The sequence below is a fragment of the Kwoniella mangroviensis genome (genome assembly GCF_000507465.2).
Source record: "Kwoniella mangroviensis CBS 8507 chromosome 1 map unlocalized Ctg02, whole genome shotgun sequence".
Taxonomy (NCBI): Eukaryota; Fungi; Basidiomycota; class Tremellomycetes; order Tremellales; family Cryptococcaceae; genus Kwoniella; species Kwoniella mangrovensis.
Genome location: NW_027062534.1, coordinates 4,124,385 through 4,144,789, shown reverse-complemented (window position 1 = coordinate 4,144,789; position 20,405 = coordinate 4,124,385). Strand labels below are relative to the sequence as shown.

Genomic DNA, 20,405 nt, shown 5'->3' with positions numbered 1-20,405 from the left:
CTGGCAAACCGGCTGCCTATAAAGCTAGATGGGTAGCCAAAGGGTATTCTCAAGTTGCTGGTATTGATTACAACGAGGTATTCTCTGCAGTTGCTCATAAGGATTCACATCGAGTGTTCCTTGCTCTGGTCAACTACTTCAACCTGGATTGTATACAAACGGATATCGTTGCGGCTTTTCTCAAAGGTGGATTGGAAGAGGAAATATATCTTGAACCACCTGAAGGTAGTGACATCCCGGCAAACATGGTCTTACTTCTGCAGAAATCACTGTACGGTCTGAAGCAGTCACCTCGATGCTTCAATATGGAATTTGATAAATGGTTAAGGGAACAAGGATTGACACCTACTAGAGCGGATCCATGCTTATATGTAAGACGATGTGAGGGGGAATTACTCATGTTAAGTGTTCATGTGGACGATACGCTCATTGCAAGTAACTCGACTCCCGCTCTCACCAAGTTCAGGAAGGATCTTCACAACAAGTTTGAGTGTAATGATTCTGGCGATGCTGGTTACTTCTTGGGATTCAACATACATAGGGATAGACAACAACGCAAGCTCTACATCTCTCAAGAACACTACATGGAAGCTTTACTGGATCGATTTGACATGTCAAACTGCAATCCCAGTCGATCACCTTTGCCCACTGGATTCAAATCTGTACCTTCAACTGACGAAGAACATGAGGAAGCACGTCATCTTCCATATGCTCAAGTTGTTGGCTCAATCCTTTACGCTTCAACAATCAGCCGACCTGACCTGGCTCATGCTGCTGGTGTTTTGTCTCGGTATATCAGCAAATGGAATACATCTCACTGGAAAGCGGCAAAACACTGTCTCAGGTACATGTCACAATGGTAGACGTAGCCGGTCGTAACCACTGAACCACAAAAGGGAACAATCGGGAATTCCGACGACTCGGAATTTCCGCCGGCTATATAGGCAACTAGACGTCCTGATTGACCGTGGCCATCATGACAGTACATCAGAGGAACAAGCAACTTGTGTCTTACATTTGATGCTGAGTCTAGTAAACGGGTAGCTCTTGGGTTTGTAGATGCGGATTGGGGTGGAGATCTGGATACTCGGAGATCAACAACCGGTTACATCTTCAAGGTCCATGGTGGAATCGTCGCTTGGAAGTCTAGAAGACAGCCAACTGTAGCTCTGTCGACCACTGAGGCAGAGTACATGGCTTCAGCTGATGCAACTTGACAAGCTGTTTGGTTAAGGTTACTTTTGGACGATCTTCAACTTGGTTTAGGTAACCACCCCTTCCCTCTCTACAACGACAACATCGGTGCCATCTCACTTGCCAAGAACCCGGTCAACCACAAGAAGTCCAAACACATAGCGATGCGACATCACTATGTCAGAGAAAAGGTCAATGATAATACGGTCACATTATCACATGTCTCTTCGGCAGACAACTTGGCAGACTTGCTCACCAAGTCATTACCTCCCGACACTCTGGAGAGGTTGCGGTCATTATTAGGTGTTCAAGAGCGATTAGATCAAGGGGGAGTGTCGGAATAAGTGATCTATCGCTATACATACAATACTCAGTAAGGGTTCTTATAGGGGTCAGATGGTCGATATGTTTCATGATTGATAGCTACCCCTAGTTGAAGGTCAGTGCGTTACGCACTGGGACATGGCTTCACTTGGTATTCATTATATAGTTGTCCGTCACTCTGATACTTTCCTTTCTTTTCTCTTCTTTCTTTACACATCGGTTTATCATATACATAGTTATATACGTATATGCACCTCATATATCTCAACAGATATGCTAGCAGATGATAGGAGGACAACAGAAGATGTAATAATCTAACCAAAGTCTAGTGATAGCTATACCAACAAGGTCGTTGAATGACCAACGAGATTGTTGGACTGACCCAAATATTGTTAAGACTTGTACAATATCCTAGCTAAAGAAACAAAGTACTCAGCTTGTTATATCAATCAATAGTAAGACAAGACAACAATTGAGAATTCATGAGGGGAAACACCATGAATACAAAATTAGAGAGGATATATATATCTACTATCACGAAAGTCAAGAATCCATAGTAGAAGTTGAATGAACAAAGTTGAATAATATCTACAATAAAACCTATCCTTCTCCTATAATCTACTATCTCCATATCTTCTACCAACAATACCAACAATATCTGCCAATATCGTTGTGTATGACCAACATTGTTATCAGTCACATAACTTCCTATACCAATATATATACCTTATTGTGGAGGGAGCCAACATGACAGCCTGCCAGCTCCACTTGGTGTTGCCAAACTCAAAATCGACATGTCATCACCACAGTCATGCTTATGAATCTGTCATGCTGTGAGTAACATGTACAGTGAAGTTACTGTATCAAAGAGAAAAAATGAAGAAAGAATGCATCATAAGTAGTAGTATGGAAAGAATGCACAGAAATTGATTTGTTTACACTCAAATGTGAAATGCCACTTAATGCCACTTACAAAAAATCAAGTGGTTCACCTGAAATGACCGAAAATTCTAACAACACATCAGGCGCGTCCGGATCGAAAACGCGTCAAACAGACTTCCTCAATGCTTCTACAAAGATTCTCCATCGAGCTCAGATTCGTTCATTTCATCATACTATAGCCTTGGAACGCTTACAATATGTCTGCTGGCGAAGTAGGTCATGATAGCGACGTTGGCGGAGACTGACAATCATGCTGCCCTTAGCCCCCTCACGATCTTGCAGTGCCATTGGATGTCCAGTTGCTCTCTGATCGAGGAACACTTCCAACCCTCGGGTCTGACTTTGCGGCTGGACTTGATCTGTACAGTGCGGAGTCGAAGATCGTCCCTGCTCGCGGAAAAGCTTTGATCGATCTGCAGCTATCCATTGCTGTTCCCAATGGGCACTATGGGCGTATCGCACCCAGAAGTGGATTAGGTGGGTCGGCAAATATGATCTTCTGTTCGGTACCATTCGCTGAGGGCTTGGAATTGGGTCATTGCAGCATCGAAGCACAGTATTCAGACTGGTGCCGGTGTGATTGATGCCGATTATCGGGGGCCAGTGATGGTTCTCCTCTTCAACCATTCTGATACCGATTTTGAAGGTATGTCTTTGCAAACATCAAGTTGCCCTCGCCGCAGCACCACTGAGTCTGTCTCATGCACAGTCCACCCAAAAGACCGAATTGCCCAATTGATACTGGAGAGGATTTCTATCCCTCGTTTACGTCAAGTTGAAGTGAGTGCTCCAAATTTCTCTACGGGTATGATCGCTAAGCTTCTTGTGCAGTCACTAGATGCGACGGTCAGAGGTGCTGGCGGTTTTGGATCAACAGGAGGTTTTGGTGTTCAAGCAAAGAAGCACAAGCGAGACGAGGGGGGCGAGGAGACCGCAGAGAAAGAAGGATAGCAGAGTCGCATATGGCGTCATGCATATAGTCATGCGTCATGCAAAAGGTATCATGCACAATCGCTTGCTCAAGTTGGATCTTAGATCCTCCATATCTCCGATCGAGCGCGATCCCACACCTGATGGTCTCGGAATTCATCTAGTTCGCCTCCATCTGATATCGCGTTCTCAAGTTTTGGTCTTGGCACAGGATGAATGGACACTTTGGCGAACGTGCCCGCGGTATGTGCTCGGGCAAGATGAGCAGGATTGATGACTAATGTTGAGTCGACGATCTGAAGATACAAATTAGCATGATCATTGCGAGCCCTAGTCGGCTCAACTCGGGACTCACCTTTGAAAAGTGCTTGAGCTTGCTTGGCAGAATGAGAATGTCAGGAGCCGGACCATCCATTTTTAGTAATGGGTAGTGAGTCACATCTAGGTTCACCTCAGAAGCAGTCGTCTCCGGAGGCGGGAAAATCGGGTAGAAGCTCCGCTGCCCCAAAACATGTCGCAATAGGTTTGCCATGGCATCCTTGACTTCGGCTCCCTTCAGTTCTGGATCTGGTTCAGCTTCTTCGGCCTTCTGATATAGTTCCTCCCGCCGCAGATGAAACAAGATATCCACGCTGGAGAGAGCGACAATCACTTCATTGATCGAGAAGGTGCAGGGGTTTGGGAGTACTTTGACTTTCTGATGATATCGCAGATTGTCAGTGGTAAACCGTCGGAGGTGGAGGTGGATCTCACCTTGGGCAGACCAAGGGCTTCTTTATCCAGCATTGATTGTGGGAAAGCAGAGTGATGGGAAACGACATCTCGTACACTGGGAACGAGGATGATTACTGTACCAGGAGATGTATCCAACACATCCTGCAAACGACGAGAGACTTGATCACGGAAAATCTCATTCGGAGTCTGTGTGACCGCGCCGGACGTGATAGAAGGATGTTGAGCATCGACGAAGGGACCGAGCTGCATGAGGAGCGATCGTCAATTGAAGTCTCAGATTTCCTTGGAGTTGGCACTTACTAGTAGGAGCACGTCGGGTCGCTCGCGAGACACGACCTCGACTAAAGCAGAAAGCGGAGCGTAGGCTAAATCATCTTCCAGAGTGTAAGGACCGGCAGCTGTCATCATGGAGATCGGTTGGCCTTTGAGCTTTTCACCATGTTGGAAGTCGAGGAGTTCGGACGCTGAGCTTTGCGCTAAAGCACTTGGCGCTGGCTGTATTTCAAGCGAATTTCGCGTCAGCTGCTAAAAGATATAGCCGAACAACATGAGATCAATCTGACTAACCAAAAGAACCTCTTCCACCACAAAAGCACCTCCTCCACCATTGCGCCCTTTCAAACAAGCCAAACATCCGGGAAAAAGGCCAAAACCCTTCACACCAGGAGCACCACCTCGAACTTTGAGGGTCCCTGGAGGAGCAAAACGAAGTGCTATGCGTTTCCCTGCTCCAAGCAATCGAGAGGATTCGAGGAAGAGGGAGCTGGTAGTCGCTTTAGAGGTATCGGTGGGTGGGGACAGAATCCGACCAACAGTGTATATGCTCTCCTCCGAAACGAAATGGGGATCACCGAGCTCGGAAATCCCATAGGCGTCCTTGATGTTCTCCGCATAATCATCTATTGAATCGTCCAATGCCTCACTTCGCTGGGAGATCTTCTCGAACATGTATCTGTAGTTCCACTGTTTTGGATCGGCCGTAGAACTGAGTGTAACCCTTGGTCTGGAACCGGAGGGAACACCTTGGTTGGAATCAGGCAGGTGAGGGTTGAGCGTTTCGACTAATGAGTGGGGTTGGGGACGAAGCTCGAAGGGTTGAGTGAGTTGTGGAGTCATACTAGGAGGGAAGATCATCAGCGAAACTTAGGAGAACGTTTCTCCGGACCTACTGTGTTGGGGATCCAGCTGGACTGGTCGGACTTGAGGGTACGGATAAACCGTTACCACCTCTTCCTAGCGGTGTTTCGAGTAGACCGCCTTTCGATGGTCTCGAAGCTTCAGGGCGGTAGCTGCTAGCCGCCGGAGCAGCAGGTGTGGCCTGGAAGGGTGTAGCCACGGTACCTTTTAATGACGGACTGAACGTCGAGCCTGCAGGAGATTCATTATTTGGATGAGTGGAGGATCGGATAGTGGAATATGATGCGCGAGGTTTGGCAGGTCTTGAAGGCGTCGATAAACCTTCAAGGCTGAAATGGGGATTGCCATGTGATCAGCTGATAGGTTTCAAATGGCAATATGTGGGTCAGGTCACTCACAAACCTCCAATGTCCGCCATGTTACCTTTACCTTTCCTCACCCCTACCGCCGATTTGGTTGATTGATCGGATTGTATTCCAGAAGCAGCACTGGGCAACCCCGCCATTGCTGCTACTGCTTTTGCTTGCTGTTCCCTCTGGATCTCCGAGCGCAACTCCCGAAGGGTCTCAAGGGAAAGACTGCTAAGCTTGGCTCGTAGGCCAGAAGGACGTGACATCAGGAAGGCTTCGTACTTGAAGAAAAGGTCGGCGGGAGTCAGGTTGTACATCCGAAGGATGGAGAGACCTGACCATGGTGAGAGGACTGGAGTGAGCTGTTGTCGCTGATAGATCACACAACCCAGGCCTGTTTCGGTCAGATGGACACAAACTCACATTCAGCCATAACATCAGGATGATCTAGCACAGCTTGGTGAAAGTAATCACCCAGATCTTTTCGTACTGACGCGTCTGCCTCTGACATCTTGGGAGCGAAGGTCGCAGGGGGGTGATGTCGGATCAATCAATGCTGGGTGTGAGGCTCTGAGGAACAGTAGCAAGCTAGAGATTGAAGGTGTCCAAGTAATGTTTGACATTGACATTGACATATTGAAGATATCACCATTTAAATAAAACATTGGAATCATCCCGTGACGGTAAGTTACGCGTATCCCCCCCCTTGCTTGCGATTGATTGCTCTCCCCTGACGCGTGGATGAATGAAAATGTATCCTGTGTCATGCACTGATTACGATTAGAAATCAAGGATCATTTCGTGCTTGGTGGTCCCAGCCATTTTGTAATCACCATTACGAACGAGTTTGTAATCGCTCTTACACGGTGTCACCGAGACCGGCTGATCATCCCATCATTCCATCCATACTTCTCCATGCATTACATATACAACAGACAAAGAACCAATTATCTCCATCTACTCTCTGTCAGGTCTCACGAACCCTGGCGGGAAAACCTGGCGGGCATTGATGTTGATCCTTGCGGATGTTATGAATCTCTTGGCTGCCTTCATCGTCTCGCTGTCCGTGTCCTGCATTGCGAAATGCGAAGGAAGGGTACCTTCCAATATACGTGGGACCCCTAGGGTGATACACAAGGTCGATCAGTGCTTTGCCTCGTGATCAATGAAGAGTCTCCAGGCATACCCACCATGATAAGCTTGTCTGCCGCTACCACTCATGATAAGACAGTCTCCCGATCGCAGAATGATGGGTCTCGGGGGATCATGGCGAGATGCAGATCCGAGCAGCAGTATCGCAGAGTGTCCGAGGCTGTTGTGAGGATATTGGCAGGTAGTTGGTCAGCTAAGACAAGTTGAAGTCCCCATATATGCTGAACTGCACTCACGATAGCGAAACAAGCGGACGAGCAGGATCAAGCCTTGAGATATCGTCAGCTTCATATTGCCAAACTGATGCTCGCTCGCTCACTCTGATCTATCCACATGACCCATCAAAGTGTCTTTTTTAGCTTGATAGAAATTCACGATTCCTGTGTCAGGAGCTATACAGGCTATCAGCGATCCCTCTTTTCCTTTGTCACGAAGGTGTGTGTTCACCATAGTCTTCCGCCCAGTTTTCCCATCCACAGGTATACGAGTCGTCTCCTTCTGAGAACACCCGATGCCAAGGTACAGAGGCTACCACCTGGTAACAGACTGCTGCAAGCTCAGAGGGAAAAGGGATAGGCTCCTCGCGGCTGAAGTCGTATGACTTGGTCGACCACTGGAGCTGAATCAGCTGACTGTTGCTATGCCTTTGTTTTCCGGACTCACCTGGTAAACCCATCCTAGATTAGCCCATCTCAATTCCATTATCAACTGATCGACAGTCTTCTCTTTCAGTTTGTCACTTGGAGCATCCCCCGTCCAGGTTTTATTACGTGCTACAATCTCATCATATCCAGTAACGGACGCCGGTTCGGTCTCTATCAAAGTTCGAGATTTTGGGACATCGGAGGTAGCGCTGGATCGCGTCTGCGATGCAGGGATTGTCCGGTGTTTGGGTTGGACAGCGGTATCTGGGTCGTGAGTATAGAGCTCGAACAGGTTGGAGGGAAGGTCATAGTGAGTGGACAAGGAAAGGGGATTGGGTGGAAGGGTATATTCGGCGAGGGACGAATGGAGGAAATGCAGCTGCTCGCTGATTGACAGAAATTTCGGTATCAAGATACAGCCTAAGGCAGATGTTATGAGCTTGATCGTAAAGAAGTTATCTTGTACATACCAGGTGCGACAATACATCCTGTCCTTCCATCATTGAGTTGAATGGGTTTTAGATCTGAAGTCGGTAAATCAGGACGGGTGCCCTTATCTTTCTCCTTTCCTTTGAATAACCACGGCTTCCAGTCGCTCCTATTCGAACGTGCATCGGGTTCATGATCAGGACTCCACCATCCTGCTTTCCAGACTTCATCATCTTCTTGTTGTTCGGGACGGGAGAGATCGACGAGGGAGTCCTGGTATTTTCGGAGTGAGGGGTATTTGTCTTTCACCGCACGGTTTTTGAAATGTTTCTCGGCTTGACGGAATGCAGTAAATTGGTTTATAGTGACATCTGGCACAGATGGCATACTTTATGTGTTCTTGGGCTGGCGCTCAATCGTGGGGAAGCAGAATAGGATGGACGAATGAATAGCGAGATGGCGGATGTTGGTACGGATCACTATCAATGAAAACGGAAAAGTCTGATCTGATAAAGTGAAAATTCGATGCTCATCAAACGTTCTATCCCATGCGACATCATATCATTCACTATATGACAATATGACAATATGATCTAGTAAGGCTGCATTGATCTAGTAAGACTGCAGCCTTGCTAGGGGGTATGCAGTCATCACAAATAGTGCGAATGCTATCTAACTGAACCATTCAGAATGCATATTCATTCATATATACCTCAATGAGGGAGAAAGGAAAAGCAGCATATAAAGGATGGATACACTTAAATCTTGATCTGTAGACACGGAGCGACGATGCATTGATCAGCTCATGCAGCTTGTGAAGGGGAAACCCGTCACTTACTGCTCGAAGACCATCCTTCCAGAAGGTGAAGTAAGGGGTGGTACCATCCTCTCGGTAGTTCTGTGGGGACAGGTACAACATGAGCTATGCAAAAGCGCTCCAGATGGTTACCACTTACGAGCAAGGCAACCATACCGTCTGGGTTCATGCTTTCACCGACGTAGAATTCATAGTCTTTGAAGTTAGCAACGATTTTCTTGGCGAGTTCTTGAGCACCTTTCTCGAAGACGGGGACTCGTTCAGGGTTGGTTTCTTGGAGCTTGGCCTTGACAGTCTTCATGTAACCTTTGAGGTAGGTAAGGTAGGACTGTAATTCAGATCAGCATTGCTGTATGACTGGTCAGGCACTCACCTTCTTGTCGAAGGCGGTTGATTGGAGTCGGAAGGAGTGCACAACGTTGTTGACTTGAGAGGCACCGGATTCGAGAGCTTCCTCGGCCTCCTCAGCAGAAGGATTGCCACCTGTTCATCGGCAGACATCGTCAGTCTTGATTGAACCTATCCAGAACAACACGGCACGCAATACTCACCAATGTCAATATCACCCTCCTTGACAATGATCAGGGAGCAGTCGACCTCGTACGCGATGTCGTTGATCTCCTTGCTGTAGAATGATTGATGTTGGTCAGCGATACATCGGTCTGCAGATGAGAGACACAAGGACAGAGCTGGCGTGAAAGGAAGTGAGGATGATGTGATGATGGAGTAAAGCAACGTGTGACAGCGATAAGGCGATGAAAGATACCACTCACACGTCGAAAGCGTCAGAAACCAATTCGTCGTCGGTGATGATATCTTGGTAGATCAACATGTTTGACTGTTTTTTCCTTTTCCTTTTTGTCTGTGAGCAGATGAAGAAGAGTGGAAGATGAGGAGGATGAGAGATGAGAATGAGTGATTGCAGATGTGTGGTCAAAAGGGAGCTCCAACTGGGAATAACCCTGTCTGTCCTTCAACCTTTTTTGTGCCGTGTTCAATTTTTTTTTTCCAGTTTTTTTCTTCTGGTCGAATAGATTACGTAATTTACTGCAATCGAGAACAGGTACGCAGATCGAGAGATTTATGACATGATATGAGATGATATGATCACTCTACTCTCGAACATGCAGTCACTCGAGTTCACACCATTCACAGCCAGAGCGATATTCATACGGACAACCTCGCTCTCCACAGTCCAACCGCAATGGCTCTGGCCTTCCACGCCTGGCACGTCGCTTCGCCACTCTCGACCCGTGCGACAACGGCCATCTCTCGTGCATTTATCAGCTCGGTTGCTTCGTCGACATCCCCTGCCTCAACTTCCGCCTCTGCCTCAGCTTCCGCCTCTCACCAGCGTGTGCAGGATGCTCAGACCTCTCCTGCTGGAGAGCAACTCGACGCAGCCCGTGGTAGATCTCGCCGCCGTTTTCATAAGACCCGACGCCAGGCGGTTTGCAGATCTTTGGGATCTCAGGCCGCTGACGATTTGATCAAAGATTCCACCGAGGCGAGATCGATCGATGTCTATAAGCAGAGGCATAAATCCGGGGCACCCTCGTTATCGATATCCTCTTCGACCAGGGATGATCTTTACCATTTGACAAGGTCACCAAAGGCGTTCCATAAGCGAAAGTCGGAGCACCATCCCGCTATCGAGCAAGTCACAGACCTAGATCTCCGACTTACCTCAGATGAGTCCATCCAGTACACACATAGGGCACCCATGATAAACGAAAGTGAAAAAGAAGGTAAGTGCTGGTGGATCTGAACACAACACATCTTTGGGCGAAAGCTGACTTTCGAATTAGAAATTCTTGGGAGTTCGATACCAACAAGTCATACCACCAAACAAGACGAAGGAACTTTTGGGATCGCAGGCACGATATCTGCAAGAGAAGTGTCGATCAATGGTGAGTCAAATATCGAGAGGGCAATGACTGACTATTCCTAGAGGTAAAACCCATGAGAGATATGAAGATAGCCCGACTGCGGAAAGCTTTGGGCAGGGTCCTGTTTAGGTGAGAACATTCGCGAATCTACCTTGTTATTACAGCTGATGGAATACACCAACAGCCCAGGAGTCATCCCACTCCGAGACTTTAGAACTGGTGTCTGGAACTTCGAGCCCAGCTTACATGATATACCGCAACCAGACAAATTCGCATTTCATCGTTGTCCACCTTATATTACCCCGTCGCAAGATGAGGCAAGTCTGAATATCATGTGAGAGGGGCTCATCGCTCATACATACGACATATTACAGGAACTGATCGATTTGGCAAAACAACAAGGGTGCAGCTTTGTCGGTTCGACGTCTACTTTGACCAAAGCCTTGAGCCAAATCTACTTTGCTATCAGTGGTACGTGCCATTTTCGGTGTTCCTGACGTTGGCTGACGGTGTCTTCAGGCGGGAAGGGCGTTGATCTGTCAACTCTTAGCCAAGACTTTACCTGTGAGGTGAGTAAGAGTTCTGACGAACCGTGCTGACCATTAGCGGACAACATTTACTCCCGGTGCGGAGCTGCCAGCGAGTATAATCGTGGACAAGATGTCAGATGGTATATACTCTGTCGACAGCGATAAGCGATGGGACATTGAGAACGTGATCAGCGATTTTGTGAGTGCTCCGGCCGCAAGAACGAAGCTGATTCAAGGTGATAGGGCCGTATACTCGAAAAGATGCTCACCTGCGAGGTTCACGACTTCAAGCGGTTTCTGCTAAGCAGTCCTGAATCGGCTGTGCCGGAAGAAGAACGAACAGCGAAGGAGGCTTATCGTTATCAACGTGTACGTTTGACGTCGTCAGGTGTGTGCTGACATCCTCAGGTCAACTCGCTTCTGATGCGTTCTCAACTGGATTGTTACGACCCGAGGTTACCTGGAAACGGTGTTTTCGACATCAAAACCCGAGCATGTCTACCTGTCAGACATGATCGCGCCAATTATCTAGTGAGTAGAACGGTTCACCGATCCATATGTCAGACCATGCTGACACTGTCTCACAGGCTAACTCCGCCTACGATATTTCCAAAGATCGAGGTTATACCCAATCCTACGAGAGAGAGTAAGCTATATCTGTGTACGAATGACAGGTGCATGACGCTAAGTTGAAATTTGCCAGATACTATGATCTTTTACGTGCTGGTATGCTCAAGTTCAGGTAGGCGTCCTAACTGGAAAAAGAAGTTATCTTTTGCTGATCTTTGGGCAGTCTCCAAGTCCGTATCGGTGGCATGGATGGTATCTTTTTAGCATATCATAATACCTCTCGTCTTTATGGGTTTCAATACATATCCTTGTGAGTGCCAAGCTCCCTGTACTGAGCCTTTGGAAGCCTGATCTGACATGACTCAAGATCCGAAATCGATGAACGGATCTTTGGCTCGACCGAGATGGCTGAACAAGCATTCCGATTGTCTGTTTCCCTACTGGAGCTTCTCTTACAGAAATCAGTGGCAGAATTCCCAGACCAGGTGAATATTATTACCTCCCTTGCCATGCGATAGTCAATGATCCTGATTTATCCATTGCCCAGGCGATCAACATCCTCCTCAAACATTCCCCTGCCATCAACGCGCATAGCGTTACAGCCTATGTCGAGCCCAAAGACTGGGACTTATCGGCTGGAGAACGACCTATCAGAGCGATCACACTGACCATGAAAAATGTCCTTGACGGTGAGCCAATCAATGGCCCTGTCGTCTTCTCGGTGGACGAAAAGCTTCGGCACAATCAGAATTGTGAGTGCTTCCTTCAAATGCTGTTGCTAATGATCCACAGGGTCGGTCAACTATACAATCTCGTATAGCGAGGTGGACGAAGAGGGTATCAAGAAAGCTCGAAGAGGACTACATCGTTTACAACAGGATCTGCTAGCCATGAATAGCCTTGTAGTGCCGGCTGGGGAGACCGTCAAAAGCATGACCCGAAAGGATGTCATCACACGTCGCCGTGAGAAGAGAGAGCAGCAAAATCAGGAAGAGGATCAGTCAGCGATACCCGACGAGGAAGCAGAGTCGTATTCTAAAATCAGGTGGCGAGAGCCTGGAGCTCGTCAGATAAAGTTGCGAGAAGAGGCGCAGGAGAGTGGTCAAGCTTACGAGAAACGAAAAAAGACTTGGAGGAAAGGGAAGTTTGCATGGTCAGTTTGATTATGATATGCCAAGCATAGAAAGAATATATACCAGACTTGCATATGTTGTCATTATATAGTCAGATAGATCATTCTATTATATATGTTATAATTCGTTATACAATACTTGTTGGTGTATCAACCAAAGCTACACTTCCATTCCTCGATCGCTCCGATTCACCTGCACGCTCCAACCTAGGTCTCGACCCCTCACTGTTACCTCTTGTCAGTCTCCTCCTGAGCCCTCCTCCTTCACCACTTTCGCTGGTCTTCCGTATTTTGTCTTGCTCTTTCAATAGTTCCTCCTTCTCCTTTTCCATCTCTGCTTTTTCTTCCTCGCGGTCTTCCTTCATCATCAGACGTTCTTCCTCCATGACCTCATTCCAAAGTCGCTGTTGTTGAGCGGACATAGCACTGGCCGTCCTGCTCTTGGAAGGAGATAGATGACTGAGGGATCGATTCCTAGGACTTGTAGGGGATTGTACGAGCTCTTCGCTCATATTACTATGACCTGAGCGTATCCTTGAAGGTCTTCGACCCGAAGGAGATCGGCCCAGCGTTGCTGCAAATGAGATGTGTGATCCAGTGGGTGCAGCAGCCGGGGTACTAGGTTCCTGTGTTACGTCGGCTTCTTGTTGTACTGATACGGCGCTCGGAGTAGATACACGAGGCATCGAGATGAATGTATCCAAATTGTTGAGCTCGAGTGGACTAGGAGGACCTGGCCTTGAGCGTACAGACAGATTGTCCATGCCTATACCAGGGTTCGAGATGCTGGAACTCGCTCGTGGCCTGCGGAAGACATCGGATAAAGCTGTTGCAGCTTTGTGAGTGTGTCGACGGAAGAGGTGGGTGCCGGAGAAAGTATCATTCACTTCACTGCCGATATTTGAAGGTGTAGACATGAGTCTCGTCTCGCTGTTGGCGCCCGGAGAGGTCGGTCGACCATCAGAGGGACCTTGTACGATAACATCTTGCCATGTATCGCGATCTTTCTTGTCTCGAACCGACAGACCGGCAAATTCTAATGCACAATCGCTGATCTGGCCAGATCCTCCCGCACTTGTCGTGAGGGCCACACGCATTTCGACAGTATCATCGAGATCCAAGGTGGAAAGAGGATCACGTGGAAGCCACAGGAAATCATCGTAGTTATCCGTGTAGGTTGGCTGATCGTCATAACCCCGGGATCGGTAGTAAGGTGGAATATCTTCCCATGGTTGCAAGGCAGGATGAGGAGCGACGATACGTTGTAGATCATTCTCTTGGCTCGCGCGGGACGGAAATTCCGAAGGCTTCACCGATGCCTCTTGAGGGTCTCCGAATGGCTCAAAAGCGATCTTCGAATCGAGAGTGGAGAAGAGGACATGATCGAAGGGAATTGGCTTGTGACTTGATCCAGCTTTTTTCCAACTGCCAGCCCAACGGCCGACACTTCGTCTCCAGGTGTTGAAGCGGCTACTACCTTGCGGAGCAGGCAAACCATTCGGAAGAGGTACATCATCGGGATCCCTGTCTTCAGAAGCAGTATCATCGTCCTCATCATTGTCATTTGTCGAAGCGGTGACAGGGGGACACAGTATATCGGCCTCCTGAATGTCCAGACTGTGAAGGTCAGCTTTCATCGTGGGTGCGGGAAACTCACTTCTTGAACCGGCTCTTCAGCGCACGAGTAATTCTGCATTCTATCAGCGACAACCTTTTCGGTAGCACTTACATGAGCTTGGTGATGAGAGTAATGGCGAACAGGATCCCTGTAGCGATTGCATGTCCTTTCGCTTTGTCTGCCTCGGGATCAGCATTCGTCTCTGGCAAGTCGTCATTGTAACTCACTCAAGATAAAGAAAGCAAAAAGGACAAACTGACCCACTAAAATGGATATATCAGCTATATACACACTACTGGATGCTTGCGACTCACGAGCAAGGGCATCCAAGCTGTATCGCAATACTCTGATGCTTGTACGCTTGCCATTGGTCTCATACAGTCGTCCATACACGTAGGTGAATTGCCGTTTCCATACCACTGCATACATGTCAGCGGGGCTTTTGAGTCTGTATTGACTCACCATAGCAGGCGCCGTAGTATACAAGGGCTGATGAGAGGTTAACGATTAGTGTGGATGTATGGTACAACTTGAAATGCCACTCACTAAATGGAATGACCAAAGGGCTTGAAGGTGAGTTAGCTAGAAGGCCTGTCGTTTGTTTGAACGCTAGACTCACTTCAACAACATGAACAAATGCATGATAGCACCACCGAGTACTAATGGCATTAGCTGAAGCATTTCTAAGGTTCACTTACATTGTTGTGGGACCTGAGAGAAATGACTAAATGTAGGGCTGAGTTCGGTCAGCGAGGTATGTTTGACTTCGACTTACTGTTCTGTCCGTGACGACCTTTGCCTCGGAATGACCGAAAGCCTTGTACCGAAAACATAGACAATGGTAGGAAGCTTTTCGTCAGCGCAATCTAAAGTGGGTGATGACTCACTCCAAAACGAAAGATTTCAAAGAATGGTTGGATTGCTGTTTGCAATAGAATATACGATGCGAAATAAGGAGCGGCCGTCGGCTGATCCAAATATTCAGCCCAACCCGCAGTACTTCAACTTACAAAGGCAGACGCGATGATTGGTAAAGGGTCAAAGTTTTTGTTTTGAAAAGCAGTAAGATATGCTTCGATAGTAGATTGTCCAATCTAGGAAGTCAGCCGGGCCCATGCGGGTTTCACTTACAGCAAAGAACACCACGCCGTTCACCATCACTGGTCGACCAATCAAAAGATCAGCTTGTCGGCTGGGGATGATCGATACCAGGATGCTCACAAAACTTCCAAAATCTCTCTAACACCGAATTGTGTATACCCAACCTTGTTACGATGGTTTCCGCCTTGTTAGCTATGACCAAAAGAATTGGACAAATCGCGATGGTGAGCAAAGCAACAAGTATCACCGGGGCCAATGAGGTGATAGCAGAAGCGACTTTGGGATGAGCGTTGAGGAAAGCTTGTAAAGGTTTGATGAAACCGGCTATATTCGTCAGAGATGCAAGTGCGCAAAGCAAAGAGACCGGGAAGATCTAAACGTCAGCTTCTATCGTGTCACCCCGATACTTACCCAGACCAAAGTGAATGCCCAAACTCCAAGATAAACAACCCATCCCCGAACAAATTCGGATCGATAAGTACTCTTGCCCAGACGAGGCCATAGTATGTCAGTCCAATCCGGTGCTGGGACAGCATGACATGCAAGAGACCGTTTCGGATGGCTATCCAAGATCTTCGATGCCAACCGAGCTGTTTTTGCATCCTTGAACGTGACGAATGCAGCGGATGAGGGAGTGTAGGAGGATAGAGGTCGTGAACGACTTTCGTCGAGGAGCATGGTGAGGTAGCTCAGCTTTGTCGTCAGGTAGTCGATGAGTGGAGCATTTTGATCACGGAAAAGAGATGTAAGGTGAGTGAGTGATTGGTAAGGATCTATGCATTCGCGGGGAAGAGAGTGCAAGGCCTGGAATGTCAGCTAAGGTCTGAATAAGCTGACTCACGTCCCAGACGGTCGTGTCAACCTTCCCAGCGAAGCCATGATCATCAAGGAAAGGATCGAGAACTCGCATGAGCCTCTGCATGCGTTCCTGCTTCGTCGCGTTGGGTGGAAGTGGTTGATCCTTATCTTTTTCGGATATCATCGGAACAACGCCCATGGTGCGCTTATAGCGTGACGCAGCTGCTAAAACTCGTTTGGCCAGATTGAGATGGGCCTGAGTGTCAGCACAAGCATCATCACTCTTACACTCACGATCTCGAGTTTCCTCAGTACATCCTGCCTTCGATCCCGCAAGCTAGCAATGGTATGGAGCTTTCGTACCAGAATCACTTCTTCCACATCACTCTCCTCATTGGTCCAGCCAGACAGTTCAAGAGCATTGAGGGATAACCTTGGTTTCTTCAGGTCTGGTCGATTCGTCGGAGATTGTTTGCGTGCGTGATGCCTTTGTATATAGTAGTTGAAATAATCCCTCAAAACGGTCTCATCTCGCACTAGACATCAGTTAGCTAGTTACAATACCCGCCCGATCCCGCTACGTACTGTCAGGAGGTATATTGGTGACCATGAGGGTTTTATATCGTTTGACACCTGTACAATCTTCGACAACAGATCTTGACTCTTGACCTTCTTCCCCTCGAGTGATGGTTCGCTTCATTTCCTTGGAGGCTGCAAACTTCGCAGCCAGCGCCTTTATCTGTCTGCGACGATAGGCCAAAGCTCCCCAAGTGATCCATAATACCGTTGCGGTCCATGTTATCGTGATCCACCAGATCAGCAATGCATGAACCCACAGCCACTTGGACCCGGATGACTGGACAAGGGATGACACCGATGCTCGCAACATGGAAGTCTTGGCGATGTCTCGAGGGGAATAAATGATGTGTAAAGGCATGAGAACACTGTTTTGACGATCAGCAAGGCACTTTTATGTTTGTACTCACGGCAGAATCACGACTGTCTGCAGAAGCGTGTAGAAGACTATGGTTGTCCTTATCACCATGAGTATGTTTCTCGTGCCAATATCAATCAACTTACAAGCCCCACGGAGGAATCTCGCATGCAAGGTCAGATCAAGACCACATTTCTCTGGCATGTCTTTCTCGCGTACTTTGAGTGACGATACGATCCACATCAACGGCCATCGGGGAACAGGGGGTGAAGCATTACTGACAGGTCAGCCTATGCCCATCGTGAGGTTGACTCACACTGCCCATGCTTTTGGTTGGAATATACTACAGAAGCGTCAGTCGAAAGCACATCATCCATGTTGAGGTAACTCACTACCCAAATTCCCAACTCTCTCTATCACCAAGTTTACTTCTAGCTTTGTCCTCTTCTCCTTCATCTCTGACCAATCCCTCGCTACTTGGACGTCCGTCTTCCCTGTTCTGGAATTTTGCACCTCTCCCCCGTAACCTCTCCCAACCTCGTTGCGCAGCATAGAACAGTCGGACCGGTACCCTCTGAAAACGCCCGTCCTTGCCCCTCCTCCTGGGTATATGCACTTCTACCTCATAACCTATCAAGCATGCACCGGCGATCGCGAGTGTGAGATAAAAGTTATCGAGTAGACCTGAATATGCAGCGGTGTAGTTGGTGTGCTGAGATAGATCAGCCATGCCAGCGAGTGGCTTAGGCTATTTTGGGAGAGGGGGGATGATCGAATGAATTTGCACTTGAATATTGTTTAACGGGGGGTGATGCGATATGTTCTATATGTGGGCCGATCTGATCTGATCTGATCCATCTATCTTGTATATTAATGTCTATCCATCTACCTTTATTGTAGTGAGTGGTATGAGAATGATGATGATGCCCATAACTTGTCCTTTCGTTTATCTTTGATGATATAACTATCGTGTCATGTACCATGCATGCAAGGAGACGACGGCAAGGGTCGATCACCGAGTTAGCATATATAGTGGGATTGCCATATTACGTAATACACACTCGTGGTCGAGTAGTGGAGGAGGTTCACTCGTCTCTTGCTGTGCATCAGATCAAATCAACTCAAATCAATCAATCATCAGATGAACATCGAAATCAACAACAAAGACATGTTGGATCCCCACCCCTTCACCTGTCAGCTCTCAGTACCCACTATCCTTACACTTGCCACACCATGGCATTGAGAGATGCCAACTGCTACACACTTACTGTCGGCCAGTCTTCCACAGATCCCTCGATCATACAGCTGTCAGAATCGCTTGGTCAACTCGGTAACAAGGATGGGCCGAGGTATGCGAGGGTGAGGGAGAAGAGGGATGATGAAGCTTATTCTAGTGCTATATACGGCGAGTGTACATCGTAGATTTTGGATTGGATGTTATCACTGATGTTTCGCGCAGACGTGCTGACCGGCGCACGGCTTGCATCTGCCGGTTACGAAACGGAGAAATCCAAGAAGAGGAGGTTGCAGCTACATGGGCCAGATGAGGAGGTACCCTTTGAATTCACCGGGCGCATGTAAGTCACTTTCACTTCATTCCGCAGATCTCTGCTCCGGTATCATAATCACTGATCGTATCCCCGTCTTGCAGAAATTTCGTAAGTTCAACCCCACATAGCCCGAATCTCCGCTGATAAGGGACACAGGAATGGACTTTTACTTTTGAAGGGTAAGTCGAGCCTTGATACGATTATGACCTGTATGGAAAGATCGTTTATCCTTGTTGATGAAGCCATCACGTCTTTAATCGCATTGTAGCCATAAATACCGTTGGACCCGCGAGATATATGGAAAGGATTATATATGCTCGCTCGATCGAAAGCCTGATCCAAAAGTCGAGATCTGCCTGTAAGTACTAGCAATCACTGTTCGATCGGGCGCCAACAAGAAATCATGATGTAGAGCACGAGATGTCAGTAGTAAAGGTCCGGCACGTCTGCAGATCCTTCATTACAACATCGATCGATTCCCCGACGAAATAAAGGATGTGCGAGGATTAGAAACACTCCTTGTTGCTAGGTAAGAGTTTTGATACTCAACTCGATATTCCGTCAGCTGTTTACAGATTTCAATGTAGCTTACTATGCCTTTTGGATGCCGCTAACGACCGGAATACCCTCTCAAGATCACCATCCAGCGGGAGTAAATCTGCTGTGCTTTCCTCCAAGGACAAGGATGTGCCACCAGTACCGGCTAGGCCCGAGAGAGTCATAAGTGAAGACGACTTCGAGCCCGTAAGGTTACCTTAATTTATACAGTGTATTGTGATACTGACTCCTGTTTGTCCGTAGGAAAATCCTAATGAAATTGTGGTTTCTACGACCAGCGATATAGACGATCACATCGCTCGGGCCATCGCCTTATTCGAGGTAAGTGAATTGGATTTCGCGAATTATGGTTGATTGACTTGACAACCTGTTTAGGATCCACATGTGCTGTTTATCGTGATACGGACCAAAACCGCGGAAGCCGCTCAAAGAGCTTTGGAGGTGTCGCTTGGCGTGAAAAGGTAAGAGAGGCTCTCAGCCAGCGAAAGCAATGGTAGCTGACTCGATCATCTTGGCCAAGGTTCCGGCATCATGAAGATTTACCCGAATTGTGCCAATATGTCATCGAAGAAGAAGCAGACTCGATACCTTCTTCAGCTACAAAAGGTCGCAAAATAGGCCCTAAAGTGATCAGTCTTGATGATGAAGCGCCAAAGTGAGTTCATATCCTCCTGAGTTCTAACATTTGATAGTTATCAACCTTCCAACTCACAGACGCCTGTTTGTCAACAGACATATATCCCCTTCCGAATCCATGAGAGGTAAACAGAAAGTCTGGACACCGCCACCCAACATAGCCATCTACCTCTCTACGATCGAGTTGCCGGATCTGAAATCTGGTAGACGAGAACATCTCAAATACGTTGCCAGTACCAGCAGTAGGCCACAATTCTCAAAACCTACTTCCCCCCTCCCATCCGGTCCACCACCTGTCTTACCCCCGAAAGAGCCTGCCAATCACGCGGATCCCTCCAAACGTACAAGCTCCTTTGGTAGGTTGTTCAGAGGTCATTCATAAAGGGACAATTGTATCATCACGTAGATTGCAAATAGACCAGATAGGACCACATG

General features: G+C 47.7%; 8 protein-coding genes across 8 annotated transcripts; 3 read left to right on the top strand and 5 right to left on the bottom strand.

The window, feature by feature from the left end:
• Positions 1–2,657: 2,657 nt before the first annotated feature.
• I203_106667 (uncharacterized protein) lies at positions 2,658–3,411 on the top strand (the record flags this gene model as incomplete). The annotated part of the gene is made up of 5 exons (XM_019150094.1): positions 2,658–2,672; positions 2,724–2,937; positions 3,005–3,106; positions 3,170–3,240; positions 3,292–3,411. The coding sequence occupies 5 exons, from the start codon at positions 2,658–2,660 to the stop codon at positions 3,409–3,411; spliced, it is 522 nt and encodes a 173-aa protein (XP_019000422.1).
• Positions 3,412–3,491: 80 nt separating this feature from the next.
• I203_106666 (uncharacterized protein) lies at positions 3,492–6,123 on the bottom strand (the record flags this gene model as incomplete). Its single annotated transcript, XM_019150095.1, has 8 exons — positions 3,492–3,686; positions 3,746–4,087; positions 4,144–4,368; positions 4,426–4,620; positions 4,693–5,242; positions 5,295–5,591; positions 5,661–5,946; positions 6,036–6,123. The coding sequence occupies 8 exons, from the start codon at positions 6,121–6,123 to the stop codon at positions 3,492–3,494; spliced, it is 2,178 nt and encodes a 725-aa protein (XP_019000423.1).
• Positions 6,124–6,569: 446 nt separating this feature from the next.
• I203_106665 (alkylated DNA repair protein AlkB) lies at positions 6,570–8,224 on the bottom strand (the record flags this gene model as incomplete). The annotated part of the gene is made up of 7 exons (XM_019150096.1): positions 6,570–6,733; positions 6,803–6,924; positions 7,001–7,033; positions 7,084–7,156; positions 7,212–7,377; positions 7,428–7,828; positions 7,879–8,224. 7 exons carry the CDS (start codon positions 8,222–8,224, stop codon positions 6,570–6,572), a joined length of 1,305 nt encoding a protein of 434 aa, XP_019000424.1.
• Positions 8,225–8,595: 371 nt separating this feature from the next.
• On the bottom strand, positions 8,596–9,486 carry I203_106664 (uncharacterized protein; the record flags this gene model as incomplete). Its single annotated transcript, XM_019150097.1, has 6 exons — positions 8,596–8,607; positions 8,676–8,735; positions 8,794–8,982; positions 9,028–9,137; positions 9,206–9,279; positions 9,428–9,486. 6 exons carry the CDS (start codon positions 9,484–9,486, stop codon positions 8,596–8,598), a joined length of 504 nt encoding a protein of 167 aa, XP_019000425.1.
• A 372-nt stretch (positions 9,487–9,858) lies between these two features.
• Positions 9,859–12,806, top strand: I203_106663 (uncharacterized protein; the record flags this gene model as incomplete). The annotated part of the gene is made up of 15 exons (XM_065518017.1): positions 9,859–10,402; positions 10,463–10,564; positions 10,606–10,672; positions 10,728–10,860; positions 10,918–11,014; positions 11,063–11,112; positions 11,204–11,272; positions 11,317–11,394; positions 11,482–11,604; positions 11,661–11,719; positions 11,777–11,815; positions 11,867–11,953; positions 12,011–12,128; positions 12,191–12,332; positions 12,436–12,806. The coding sequence occupies 15 exons, from the start codon at positions 9,859–9,861 to the stop codon at positions 12,804–12,806; spliced, it is 2,079 nt and encodes a 692-aa protein (XP_065373321.1).
• A 97-nt stretch (positions 12,807–12,903) lies between these two features.
• I203_106662 (uncharacterized protein) lies at positions 12,904–17,430 on the bottom strand (the record flags this gene model as incomplete). Its single annotated transcript, XM_065518016.1, has 18 exons — positions 12,904–14,446; positions 14,505–14,571; positions 14,621–14,656; positions 14,708–14,812; positions 14,856–14,882; positions 14,940–14,959; positions 15,013–15,065; positions 15,169–15,210; positions 15,281–15,361; positions 15,404–15,465; positions 15,525–15,553; positions 15,615–15,658; positions 15,906–16,187; positions 16,336–16,497; positions 16,587–16,828; positions 16,878–17,236; positions 17,279–17,315; positions 17,373–17,430. 18 exons carry the CDS (start codon positions 17,428–17,430, stop codon positions 12,904–12,906), a joined length of 3,249 nt encoding a protein of 1,082 aa, XP_065373320.1.
• A 108-nt stretch (positions 17,431–17,538) lies between these two features.
• Positions 17,539–17,956, bottom strand: I203_106661 (uncharacterized protein; the record flags this gene model as incomplete). Its single annotated transcript, XM_065518015.1, has 2 exons — positions 17,539–17,569; positions 17,619–17,956. The coding sequence occupies 2 exons, from the start codon at positions 17,954–17,956 to the stop codon at positions 17,539–17,541; spliced, it is 369 nt and encodes a 122-aa protein (XP_065373319.1).
• Positions 17,957–18,459: 503 nt separating this feature from the next.
• Positions 18,460–20,352, top strand: I203_106660 (uncharacterized protein; the record flags this gene model as incomplete). Its single annotated transcript, XM_019150100.1, has 11 exons — positions 18,460–18,637; positions 18,686–18,803; positions 18,878–18,884; positions 18,933–18,955; positions 19,045–19,134; positions 19,189–19,305; positions 19,364–19,520; positions 19,578–19,655; positions 19,710–19,795; positions 19,855–19,989; positions 20,067–20,352. 11 exons carry the CDS (start codon positions 18,460–18,462, stop codon positions 20,350–20,352), a joined length of 1,275 nt encoding a protein of 424 aa, XP_019000428.1.
• Positions 20,353–20,405: the final 53 nt, after the last annotated feature.